General features: G+C 42.6%; 1 protein-coding gene across 1 annotated transcript in view; it reads left to right on the forward strand.

Annotated features, from left to right (window-relative positions):
* The first annotated feature begins 8,629 nt into the window (after positions 1 to 8,629).
* Positions 8,630 to 13,556, forward strand: part of ELOVL2 (ELOVL fatty acid elongase 2) — a 54,464-nt gene continuing 49,537 nt past the window's right edge. Inside the window, exon 1 of the mRNA XM_058555267.1 lies at positions 8,630 to 8,698. Within this exon, the coding sequence (XP_058411250.1) occupies positions 8,696 to 8,698 (3 nt within the window). The 5' untranslated portion in view covers positions 8,630 to 8,695. The remainder of the gene's footprint in view (positions 8,699 to 13,556) is intronic.

Here is a 13,556-nt window from a genome sequence, read left to right on the forward strand (position 1 = left end):
AGAAAAATGCAAAGGAGCTAAATTCTACTTCTTTCATTGGCAATAAGAAATAAGTTGTGTGGCCGCACACTTGCTAGCTAACCTTCTCTCATGCCCTAACACATGTAAGTTTCTTAGAAGTAAACTTCTAGGTCACCAAATTGCAGCTACTACTAGAATTCAACAGGCCCCATGGGCACTAACGGTGGGGTTTTTCGCTGCTGGCACCATGTTTAACGCCCCTATCAGAAATGTGGAGATAATGCTAGAACCTATCAAATTCAAACTCCTAATGCAAACATCATGCTTAATAGATGATAGCTGGAACCAGGTCTCCCAACTTTTTTGTAAACACCTCATTTGTAGCATGGTGCAGCCTTTGAAAGTGTAATGACCACATTTTTTCAAGATATCGTTAATATAAATGATATCACTAAATTAGCATTTGTTCAGGGACTACATTCCCATCAGCTAATAATATACTTTTCAAAGACCTTTGAATCTAATGAGATTCTCATTAGAATGTCACAGAAACTTTAGGTAGCATGGGGTAAAGGAGAGGTCTGTCTTAAATATTAATTGAATGTCTACTATGTGACAGAAACTATCAGACAGTTGGAATTAACATTTTAAGTCAAATTCTGACGTAAGGTGAAGTATTTGTAGAACGAAATTAATTACAATTTACCTTTAACAGAACTAGTTATAGACTGGTGACAGGGTATATCAAAATTATTGTCACATGTACCTTTCTATCCAACTAGTTTAATGTGAGAACCAAGTAATATTTTACTCAAAAAATTCTTCATGACTCATTCTCCTGAGTTCTGACCTATTCCCTTGAAAAGGACCAATTACACAAAGCCCTGTGTTCATTTTTTTTCCTTTTCAGAGCTTATATAAATTAAAAAAAATTCTTTGAAAGTCACTCTATTTTCAGATAAAATATGGTAGATGTAAAAAAGCCAAGTTGGGCAACAACAGTTAATGTGGCATTGTTGGTATTGGCAGCTGGCACAAGTATTTCCAAATGTTATTTATTCTTATTTTCATATCTAAATTTTGAACTCTCTAAATCTTTACATTGCTAGTGAACCAATTCTTCACTTTAAAACTATCATTTAGCCTGTCTTTTCTATATGAAGTTTACCAGGTAACCAAACAGTATATAAGGGGAAGTCTCTGGAAGTATTCTAGCTAATAACTGACAAAGGAATGATAGAGGTAGAATATCACATTTTTGCAGCCCCTAATAAATCACTGGATGTAGGTAGTGAGCATCAATTGATGCCTAAACATCACAAAAAGAGTGACAATCAGATATTATGTGCCTCCTGAGGGAAACATATACTACCCCAATGAAGTATTCTTGTCAAAAAAATTCTAACCAGAATCTGATCAAGCCTCTAGAGCTAGTTACAGTTATCAGTTTACAAAAACAGAGGTCAGAAGCACATGTTAAACTGTACTCTGGGGACGCCATCAACAAAATCCAGACTGGGGGAAATTCTACGGTATACACAAATAAATTGCAAGAAAATAAAAAGAGATAGAGAGGGGGGCCTGGCCCGGTGGCGTAGCGGTTAAGTTCGCACGCTCCACTTCGGTGGCCCGGGCTTTGCAGGATCAGATCCTGGGCGTGGACCGATGCACCGCTTGTCAAGCCATGCTGTGGCAGCATCCCATATAAAGTAGAGGAAGATGGGCACTGATGTTAGGCCAGGGCCAATCTTCCTCAGCAAAAAGAGGAGGACTGGCATCAGATGTTAGCCTAGCACTAATCTTCCTCAAAAAAAAAAAAAAAGAGTTAGAGAGGGGAAGTAGAGATTGAAAGAGACTTACAAGGGCTGGCCCTGTGGCCTAGCGGCTAAGTGCTCGCGCTCTGATGCTGGCGGCCCGGGTTTGGATCCCGGGCGTGCATCGATGGGCCGCTTCTCTAGCCATGCTGAGGCTGCGTCCCACATACAGCAACTAGAAGGACGTGCAGCTATGACATACAACTATCTACTGGGGCTTTGGGGGGGAAATAAATAAATAAATAAATAAAATTATTAAAAAAAAAAAGAAAGAGACTTACAAGATGTATCTACCAATTGCAATGTTAAAAAAGACAAATTGCGGAAATTTGTACACTCAATGTCTATAATCAATGACATCAAGAAATTATGGTTAATTTTTAAGGTATTGTAATGGTATTGTGATTATGCATGTTTTTTTAAAAGAATTCTTATCTTTAGTGATAGATACTGAAATATTTACAGATAAACTATTACGTCTGGGATTTGCTTCAAAATAATAGAATGGGGGAAGTAGGTAGGGATATAGATAAAACAAGATTGGCCATGAGTAGATAATTTTTTAAGGTGCATGATAGATGCATTGGGGTTCCTTATTATTCTGTTTACTTTCATAGCTTTGAAAAAAAATTAGATTGCCAGAAGGCTCATACTTCATCTTCTTTTCTGACTTGCAGAATGTGAGTGTCTCTGCCAAGTTTATTAGGATTCTCAAAGTCAGGATTATTCAAAACAGCACAGTGTTGTAGAAAGAATCTAACAGGCCTCAGATTGAATCCTGGCTTCCCCACTTTCCAACATGCCTGACCATGTGACACTGCGCACTTAACGTCCTTGGGCCTCAGGTTCCTCATCTGTACAATGGTCACAGGACTGTTGTGAGGATTAAATGAGCTACTGTTGTAAGGCATTTAGCATGGTTTATGTTAGACACTAATAGTTACCTGCAAATACCACACTTGAGCTAAAAGAATGATGAGGTTATAAGCTGAGGCTGCTTGCTATGACTTCTGGATTTATTTCAGGATCCCTTTGGCCTGTTTCCCAGAGGTTGAAGAAGTTGCATGGGTAGCAACAAATGCAAGGTTGAAATCTGTGTCAAGCAAAAGGCTCTTCAAACTCTTGAACCTCCTTTAGGTTCCTCATCTCTATTTCCTCTAGGCTCATTCACCAATATACTGGTGTAATAAAATGTTAACTTTTTGGGGACTGTTATTCTATATACTCACTGAATACCAATTAGAACAAATATAATAATGTACTAGCTAATTTTTAATAAAACTGTACTCTTCCAGCTATTTTTTATTAGCCTATCGTAAAACATTCAAATGCCTTACTTTCATTCAGATGGAATCAACAAAATTTGTGAGTAAAGTTTTTTGTTGGCATATAGTGTTTTAATACTGAATGCCTTTTTTTGTGGATGAGGAGAGAAAGAATATGCAAGACAAATCAGTCCAAAGAAAGGTAAAAAGTCAGGGGAGGAGTCCATTGCACTTTATGTGTTCATGCAAATTCTACCATCGCTTATGTTCACGTTGCTAACATCTCAATAATTTACAATAATCTTGTAAAAATGGTTTATTATAGATCAGCTATTTCTGACCAAGTTTTACTGTGGGGCCAGAAAATCATAAACTTCGAAATGGTTAATTATGAGGCCCTAGTCTCTAGTCTACCTCTCTCTCTCCAGGCATGAGCATTTCTGGCAGAGAACGATGTGTGGCTACACAACCTCTCCCCTCGACACACACACTCACACACTTTTAAGGGGGAAAGAAAAAGGGGGTGCATGCAATGTGACCCTCCTTGAGACCTGAATGGTTGGGTTTTAATCAGCAATTTCTCTCTTTCCTCAGTTGATTTCTAGGTTTCAAGTTAGGTGTGGAGTAGGTTTGTAACAAAAATAAGCTGGGGGACTACTGCCTAGGGTTAATCCCAGAGGGTACACCTGAGTAAGGAACAGCCCCCCCCCCATGTGGGTTGGAAGGTTATTGCAGGTCATCTGAGGGACTGTGACATCTCACCTTCCTTGTGAAATAGGCTAGCCAACTTTATGCCTGTGCTACTTGACATTTATAAAAGAATTCTTTTTTTTTTTAAACTTTTATTTTTATTTATTTATTTATTTGTTTGCGAGGAAGATCAGCCCTGAGCTAACATCCATGCTAATCCTCCTCTTTTTGCTGAGGAAGACTGGCCCTGAGTTAACGTCTATTGCCAATCCTCCTCCTTTTTTTCCCCAAAGCCCCAGTAGATAGTTGTGTGTCATAGTTGCACATCCTTCTAGTTGCTGTATGTGGACACGGCCTCAGCATGGCCAGACAAGCGGTGCGTCGGTGCGCGCCCGGGATCCGAACCCGGGCCGCCAGTTGCCAAGTGCACTCACTTAACCACTAAGCCACGGGGCCAGCCCTATAAAAGAATTCTTAAAAAAGAATATTAAAAGGAAATCAATAAATGCAATTTAACTAAAATGGCATATATGAAAGACAAAATGGTAAAGTAAATGAGTGCTTCAAAATGAACATAACAAAAAGACAAAAGATAAAGTCAACAGCCATAAGAGTACCCAGTAATGGCCCCACTAGGGTTTCTTGAACTGGGATGGCTGCAGGTGACCAGTAGACATCATATGAGAACGTCTAGGGATTTCCCCTAGACGTTCTCATGGCTCCGTAGTTGGCTTGTTCCACCATTGAGATCTCAATTCAAATATCATCCACTTAGAGACGCCTTTGCTGACCATCCTATCCAAAGTGCCTCTTCCCAGCAAAGTCACTCTCTCCCATAATATTATGTCTTCACGATGCTTCTCTATCTAAAATTATTTTGTTTATTGTCTCCTTCCTTCCCACCAAAATATAAGCTTCCTAAAAGAAAAGGACTTATCTATATTGTTCCAGGGCTTATTCACAACATCTAGACTCTACAGGGATCGGCACACTTTCTTTGTAAAGGGCCAAACAGTAGATATTCGAGGATTTGCTGCTACACAGTTTCTGTCACAACTACTCAGCTCTGCCATCGTAGTGCAAAAGCCACCGTAGACAATGTGTAAACGTATGGGCATGGTTGTGTTCTAAGAAAACTTTATCTATAAAAACAGGCAGCTGGCCAGGTTTGGCCTGTGGCTGTAGTTTGCCAACTCCTGCTTTAGAACATTGTGCTGGAACATAGTACTCAGTAAACATTTTTAAGTTAATGAACATAAATCTCTTTTTACTTGGATTAATACACGGTAATGACTGTCCACGTGTTACTCCATTCCAACCAAATAAGCGATATATACATATATTGCTTTGTCAATTTATAATTTATTGTGATAAATAATTATAAATCCTTAGCCTTGATAATATGGAGTAAAAGATGCACGAAACTTGTTGGGGTAACCATTTGTGCTAATGTGACTTGGGTCTGGATTTACTCTTCATCTTAGTATTTTTCATTTCTAAATTCATGAGTACAGAGCTTTCTTTACACAAAGGCAGAGTATATGGCCAAGGAAAGGATGTGATTTCCCGAGTCTGTTTCTATTATTAGCCTAAGAATACAAATACTCTGGAGAAAAGCAGTGGATTGATTTAAAATCACAATAAATTATAAGTGAGTATTTTTCTCAGGATAAAACAAAAAGATGCTAAGTGCCAAAAGAAGCGATGCTTCAGAAGAAGAAAACCACCCAAGATTAGACTCACAGAAGACAAAATTTGCCTACTTCATAATTTTGATGAGGCCTAGAAGGCTGGAACTGTGGAGGCAGCAATGACCCTGAGAACACCGACCCAGGGGTCAGGAGATCAGGCTTTAGTACTGTGACCTCTTAGTTGTCGGCCTTCTCTAACTTCTCTGAGATAGACTTTCTTCACCTGTAAAACATAAAATATATATACATAAAAGAGAGAGAGTCTGATCTCTATGTCTAGGTTTAAGATTCTTAGGTTATGCTAATGATCACTTTCTATAGCACAACACCCATGTGAGTACCTAACACACGATTAGGCTCTAATTCTGTGACTGTGGGGCTTTAGCTGATACACATGCTCAGGACAGGCTTGCCCTACAGCTGGGAAACACAAGCAGATGCCAGGTTTGGTGTGATCCATACTAGAGAACAAATCATAAAGGGAAGCAATCTTATTATCATATTAACATGCCTTTCTTGTAGTGAGAAGGAAAGCCATAAGAATAATATTTTAAGGAAGAGATAAGATATAGTGGACTGTTTAGGCCTCTGTCTGCCCCTGGGGGTTGATGTGTGTTTTTAGATAATAAAGGTAAAATAACGATTATCAGGCTAAATGGTAGCGGGAAGTATAGAGCTAATTCAAAGTTTAAGAGTTAATGTGTGCTAACCTGGTGTGCTTTGCAAGGAACAGATGACATCAATGGTACAATTCCTGCCAGCAAACAGTGGAGTGTTAGAGGCTAGTTGTCACACTTTTATCCCTTAATGTTGTTAGAGAAATGGACTAAAGCTTTTCCTGAGTAGATGATGGACATAACGTTCTCAAAAAGTGGTCTATGGGCCACCTGCCTGCACCAGCATCATTTGTGATGCTTATTAAAAGTTTGTAGTCCTGTCTGCGCCTGAGACCACCTGGAGGGGTCCCAGGTCTGTAGTTGACTAAATCCTCAGGTGCAATTTACACACAATAATGTCTTAGAATCACTATCTAGATTAAGAATTCACATTCTACTACATCAGATTAATGATACAGTGAAATTCAGATCCAGTATTTTTATAGTTCAACACCGCAGGAATGTGGAAGCTATTTTTATGGCTTTAAAAATATAAAATAATGGGGCCAGCCCGGTGGTTAAGTTTGCTTGCTCCGCTTCCAAGGCCCTGGGATTTGTGGGCCCGGATCCTGGGCGTGGTGGACCTGGCTCATCAAGCCATGCTGTGGAGGCATCCCACATACAAAATAGAGGAGGATTGGTGCAGATGTAAGCTCAGGGACAATCTTCCTCACCTATATATATATATATATATATAATATATATATTATATATATTATATATAATATATATAATATATATATATTTATTTATATATATTTAAATAATATATTTAAATAATTTATTTATATATATAAATAAAACAATACATGTAAAAAAATCTGAAAAATGAAGAGAAAATAGAAAAAGAAAAAAATCATTCCATAGTACTGCTATCTGGGGGAAAAACACTTAATATTTGGTGAATAATTGGGTGAATTTCCTTCCAGCCTCTGGATGTCATAACATGGATCATCATAGATACTGAAAACTCCTAATAGCAGGATTTGTTCATTGTTTCCCCAGCTCTTACCACCGTGCCTGCCGTACGAGGCACTCAAATATTTGTGAAATGAACAAAGTGAATGAATGAATAGAACTGGCATCAAATTGTTGATTTGGTTTTGGCCCTATGGACACTTTTTATAAAAATATGCCAGCATTAAATAGAATATCACTTTCTGAATCCCACAGGCATCAGATCAATAGCAACATCAATAATTACTTTAGCTCCATTTTTTCTAGTGTTTTACTCATATTAATGTAATCCTGACAAGAATATGTAGTGTAACTGCCATTTTTATCACCATTTTATAGATCAGGAAACAGGAGCACAGAGAGGTCAGGTAACTAACCCAGTATTACACAGCCAGTATGTGGCAGGGCTGACTCCAGAGCCCCTGCTAGTGAGATTTTATGAGACTTGGTTAACAAATACCTACCTGCTCATGGTCTAAAGTTATCCACCCCTTATAACCAAATACGTACCCGATGTTTAACACTCCAACGACAGGAAACTCTAAATATTAGGTGATTATATGACAATTAAGAGTTAGCCCTGGCACCTATGGTTATTCACTCTGCTACTTTACAAAACTGCAAATACGTCTGCATTACTTCAGGTGTGGAGTGCTACGTGTATGTCCATGCACATCTCGATGTGGTGTTCCCAACTCCAATAAACATGGTTACCTTGGCTTGCATTTTAGTTTACCACATCAACCACATAAAGGAGCAAGCACACATTCTTAATGCTAAAATAGAGGAAAGATCATGTAACAGTCTTAAGTCTACCTTTCCCAACATCTTTCACAGGGGCAACAAAAAATTAAAAGCCCAGGATCCAAGATCCCATACTTTCTGTTCACAATTAAGTGTTAAACTAACCATTGAGGGCATTAGCTAAGAAGCCCCTGGAATAAGATCCTCTGGAGGTAGCGTCGTGTGACACAAGGAATCTCCTGCTCATACTGATGCTCCCCGACCTCATGCCAAAAGGAACCCGACTGATCCCCAAATCTAAAATACCCACATCCCGCAAACCTGCATGAGCAAGAGCTATTCTCGCTTTAACATGTGCTTGAAAGCCAGGGCGCCCAGCTAAAAGCTGGGACCAGCGCCCTGGCCCTCTGGAGCCTTCTCCTCCCCAAGATCCCGCAGCCGTCCCAGCCTCCGGGGGCGACAGACAGAGGCCCCTGTGGACGGGTCCTCGCCCAGGCTCTGCCAACACTGAGCCGTAGCGCGCGGCGGGAGCCAGCTGGGCCTGTAAATCGCCGCCCTCCCGGCAGGGGGCGCCGCGGCCGCGCGGGAAAAGCCGGGCGCCCGGGAGGGGGCGCGCGAGGCCGCACGTGCCGCCGCCTCGCCTGCCCCCGCCCCTCCCCCGCCGCCCTCCTCGCGACACGGCGGCGAGGCCCGGGCGAGGGGAGGGGGCGGGAGCGGCGGGCGCCCGAAACGGCCCTGAGCTTGGAGCGCCGCGCGGGAGCGGCGCGAGCCCGAGGGGGCGGGGAGGCGGGCGTGCGCGCGCCGGGCGTGGGCGTGGGTGGGGGTAAGTGGAGCGGGCGCCGCGGGAGCGCGGGGCAGAGGGAAGCTGGGTACCCTGGACAGCGCATCGCTGGCCGCCGGGGTCGCCGCCGCGGATCATGGTGAGTGGGGCCGCGCGCCGCCGCCGCTCTTTCTTTCTGTCCCCGACCGACGCGCCGGGCGGGAAGGAGCCGAGCGGGCGGCGGCGCGGGGCTGCGGGTTCGACCGCTGGAACCCGTCGCTGGCGGCGGGCCCGGCCCCCGCAGGCCCGAGGGGCGGGCGTGAACGTTTGGGCAGGGGCGCGCGGGCCGGGCCGGGGTCCCCCGCCGGGGCCGCTGTGTCCGGTCCGCGGTCCGCCCGGCCCCTCGGCGCGCCCGCTCGCGTCCAGCCCCCTGTTGCATGCACGCGGCCGGCGGGGCACGCCGACGAACGGCCCCTCCGCCCTCCGCCCGCGGCGGCCATTCTTCCCCCGCCGCCCACCGCCCGCCGGCGCGGGCTGGGGAGTGGCGGTGCCCCCACCCCGCCTCGGGAAATGCCGGGTTTGGGGGTCTAACGGTTGAATTCATGCCTCCTCTCCGCCCTGCACCGTGCCTGGCGCCCGGGGGTGTGTCCGTGTGCCTGCCCGCGCCTCGCCGGGTGTGCGTAGCGGAGTCGGGGCAGGTTTCCACCCGTATCCCGGGATGGAGGGGCCTTGGGTGTGTTCTTCCCAGCCGCTCCTCTCTCCCGCTTCCCAGGCCGGTACTCGACTCTGAATTCATAGCGCTTCGGAGTCGGGGCAGGTTTCCACCCGTATCCCGGGATGGAGGGGCCTTGGGTGTGTTCTTCCCAGCCGCTCCTCTCTCCCGTTTCCCAGGCCGGTACTCGACTCTGAATTCATAGCGCTTCTGCGCGCATTAAGTTCTGTTCCTGGAGAGAGAGACAGGGGTGTGTGTCTGTGTCCCTATACGTCTGTCCCCTTGTCTGATGAACTGCCTGAGAGTTTTGGCGTCAGAGCCAGGTTCCGCGACTACAAAAGGAGAAGTGTGTCGTGCCAGGCTCAAAGGACCAGGCAGTCCTGGGCCAAATGGGAAGCCCGCGTTTGTCCTCAGTGGTCCATATTTTATCTTTGCTTCTCTCCTCCCTTCCGTATGGTTTCCTCTCCACTTCAGGGCTTGTTAAAATATACTAATCTCCTTCTTTTCCCTACTCCACCTGACACTAATCAGCCCTAGATTTTGCTCTCTATCCTTTCCGGCGCACACTATCTACCTGATTATATGTGAAGTCTTGTCTGACCACTTTATTTAAAATTCCAGTCTTTCCCACCCCACCCGCCACAGTTCATATTCCCCTTGAGTGCTTTTTTTTTCTCTTCAGCATCTAATATTTAACATACTATTTTGTTTATTTATCCTGTTTATTGAACGTGTTCCCCACCAGAATGTAAATTTCAGTAGGGCTGAGATTTTTGTCATTTGGTTCACTGCTGTATTTCTAGTACCTACAGCAGTGCCTGGCATAGTAGGTGCTCAATAAATTTTTTACACAATTAACCCAATAAAGCAGCACACTTCATGATAAGAGAAGCAGCAATGCAACTACAAGGATTATCTGTCCAATTGACAGTAGTAATAATGAGGATCTCAAGTGAAGTTTGAGAGGAGGGATACTCTTGGACAGGAGGGACTCAATTTGGTGGCCCTCAATGATAAGAGCATAGGTGGCCATCTCTTATGCCCAGGTTTATCACTTCATGCTCTAGACACCTTGGCACCTGGTTGGACTAGGCATTTTTAGGGCCACCTAGCTCTCTCCTTCAGGGTCTGACTCTTTGTTCCAAATTATTGTGAACTGCAATGAGCAAGGGAACAAGTCCAAGGATATCTCCCTAATTGGATGGAAGAGTCCTGGGAATTAACCTAAAAGAGCCAAAATAAAGGGCAAGCTCTTATAAGCTCTACCCTATACAGTTATGATACTACCTCTATAGATAAGCGTGTTTCAGAAATTTTGGGTCTTCAGATGGGATATTTTTATAAATGTGTCCAAATCAAAGTCATCTCACTTAAGAAAAAAAAATGAGGCAGGGAGTGGGTAGGGGTGGAGTTTAAATTCATAAATAAATTAGTGGGTCAGTTGAGAGAGATACCGTCTTGGATCCATGTCCAACATGAACCATCTCTCACGACGTCTGCTAATTGGTCTTATTCTAAAACAAGTATTTTGCCTTCAAATTCTTTTTTGTTTTTCCATTCCATGGTGTAAATTGATGGCAATCCTTTGTTTCAAGCCTGGGGAAGTGTGTTTTCATAATTTGAGCCAAACTGCTTTATAAAATTTACATGGGTAAGTTCCTGAAAATGTCGTAATTATAGCCATCATTGTATAAGTTCAGTGGTTCTGTGATTACTGTTTTGTCCAGATAGGTGTTAGACATTAAAGGTAAAAAGAAAAGAAAGATTCAATTTTGTATTTGAAATTAAAACCAACCAACCAAACGTAAATGAAAGAGACCTCTTTCTTTTGATCCCAATTTATATTTGTATGAGATTTTGCTATGTTATGAGTCCAGTCAAAATATCAAGCCATTTTTGTTGTCAAAAGTGTTGAATTTTCAAGGAGTTTGAAAATCTGAATTTTCAAATCCATTTTTAAAGTATCCGGTTGGGTAAGCTTAATTTTTGGTTCTTCAGCAAAAGGTTGGAATTTAATCCAGCTCCCTGCAGAACATTTCATCACAGTTTGGGAGGTTCAGGTGCTTTCATAGTTTGAAAGTGAGTGTTTAAATTTGAAGTGGATGCATATTATATATCTAGTTATATTCAGAAAACAGGGCTCTGCTGTCCAGGGTTGTGCCCACGATCATTTCTGTTTGACAGTCAGATGTGTGCTATCTAACTTGACGGGTTTGGGTTTTTAGGAGTAGACATTGGTAAAGGACAAGAAGTTGCACTGGAAACTCTTAGTTAGGTCCAGCGTGGTGAAAACAGGCCAAGATCAGTAACTCATCATAATTCTAAAGTTACAAACTCACACGTTTGTATCTTTTCTTAATCAAATTAGGACGTCACTGGTATATCACTGACTCTGACAATGAACCATTTGAATAAATTGTTAGTTTAATTATGACCATGTAAAATCTAACAATAATTGCAAAGTATCAGTTGTTCTGGAATCAACGATGTGGCAGTTTAGAACTTGAGGTCTGGAGTCAGTCGTGGGTTTGAATCCCAACACCAGCATTTAGCTGTGTGACCTTGGACAGATTAACTTCTTTAGGTTCAGTTTTTTCTTTTGTAAAAGAAGACTGTAGTATTATTTCATAACGTTGTTCAGAAGAACAAATGAGATGATGCACTTAACGTGTCTAGCAAAGTACTCAGAGTGCTCAGTAAATATTGACTATTATGGTGATGTATGTTCTTTCCCCCATACCTGACTGTTTTTGATTGAGACTTCTCAGAATGATGGCTGTGATTCCCTTCAGAGTTCTCTTCCTCTTATGTGATCCTAATACATCTCTAGCGTTGCTCTATATCAAGTGTCCAGTAGAAAATATAATGCAAGCCACACATGTAATTTTTAATTTTCTAGTAGTTACATGAAAAAGTAAAAAGAGACAGGTGAAATTAATTTTAATAATATATTTAACCCAATCCATGCAAATATTATTTCAACATGTAATAATGTAAAAAAAAATACTAGTGAGATATTTTACATTCTTTTTTTTCGTATGATATCTTCCAAGTCTGGTGTGTATTTATACTTCCGGCGCATTCAGTTCAGGCTAGCCACAGTGTCAAGTGCTCAGTAGCCACATGTGGTTAGAGGCTACTGTAGTGGACGGAACAGCTCTAGGTGATGCATGTCTTCCAAATTTGCCTCTTACCTACTAGACCCTTTCCACTCCTGAGAACCTTACTGCCACCTTAAACCAGCATTACCGAAAGAAAGCTCATCTTTCAGACTCCTCTCTGCTGCCTTTTGCTGTTAGTAATTTCACCAGCTCTCAAGTCTACCGTGTCTGAAATCTGATTCTTACTCTCTTTTTTGTTTTATATTGTTTATTGTATAGTATTCTCATATTTTTACTTGAAAACATCTTTAAATCTCTTTTCCTCTCCTCTTCAGCCTCCTTTCCACTATTCTCGCCTTTTCTAGAAGTTTCCTCTTTTGTGGTCTCTCTGTTTTTCTTTACTTGAAGTTCATTATTTCTTCAAGGCCAGAATCATGGTTTTTATTTAGTAGCTTAGTGTTGGGAGGCACTAGTCCTAGCGTGTTCCAAAGGTGCCCCCCCCCACCCTGGCGCTCTGCTTCCCCTTCTCCTGCCCCGCCCTCCAGCCTCTCTCGAGAAGTGTGGTTCTCTACCTCACAATCACTGGGCTCCACATTCTCTCCACTCTTTCATCAGCTCTTTGCATGTTAACATAAATGGTTTCTACTTTATAGCTTATTCGTATGCTTCACACCTTTCCTAAATATCCGAAGAAATATAATTACTTTAACTGATAGTCTGATGTTAAAATGATCTATTCAAGAAAGAAAACACAGATAAAGGAAGAAGAAAAATAAACCACGGGAAGGGAAAATGAAATTATTCTTTGAGCTTTATGTACCTTTCAAAAGATATCAACGGACCTGATTAATAATAATAATCACCACCACCACAGCAGTGATGACACCTTACATGTACTCAGTGCTTATAGGAGGCAGAGCACTTTCCTCTGTGCCTGGTGAACAAAGCCACAGCACAGAATGAAGGCACTGGACCGAGAGTCAAGGAACCTGGTTCCTAGTCCTGGCTTTACTGTTGACTAGCTTTATTCCCTTGATCAAGTCACTCTGAGACACTGTTTACTAACCTGCAAAATGGGTATTATCTTTTTCACAGGATTGTTTTGTCAGAATCAGATGGGGCCTTTATGCTGGCTGTTCCCTCTGGCTGGCTGGATCTTCCCCCAGAGAGCTGTGTGGCTCTCTTCTTCACACTTTCTTCATTAG

Source organism: Diceros bicornis, chromosome 14 (genome assembly GCF_020826845.1).
Source record: "Diceros bicornis minor isolate mBicDic1 chromosome 14, mDicBic1.mat.cur, whole genome shotgun sequence".
NCBI lineage: Eukaryota > Metazoa > Chordata > Mammalia > Perissodactyla > Rhinocerotidae > Diceros > Diceros bicornis.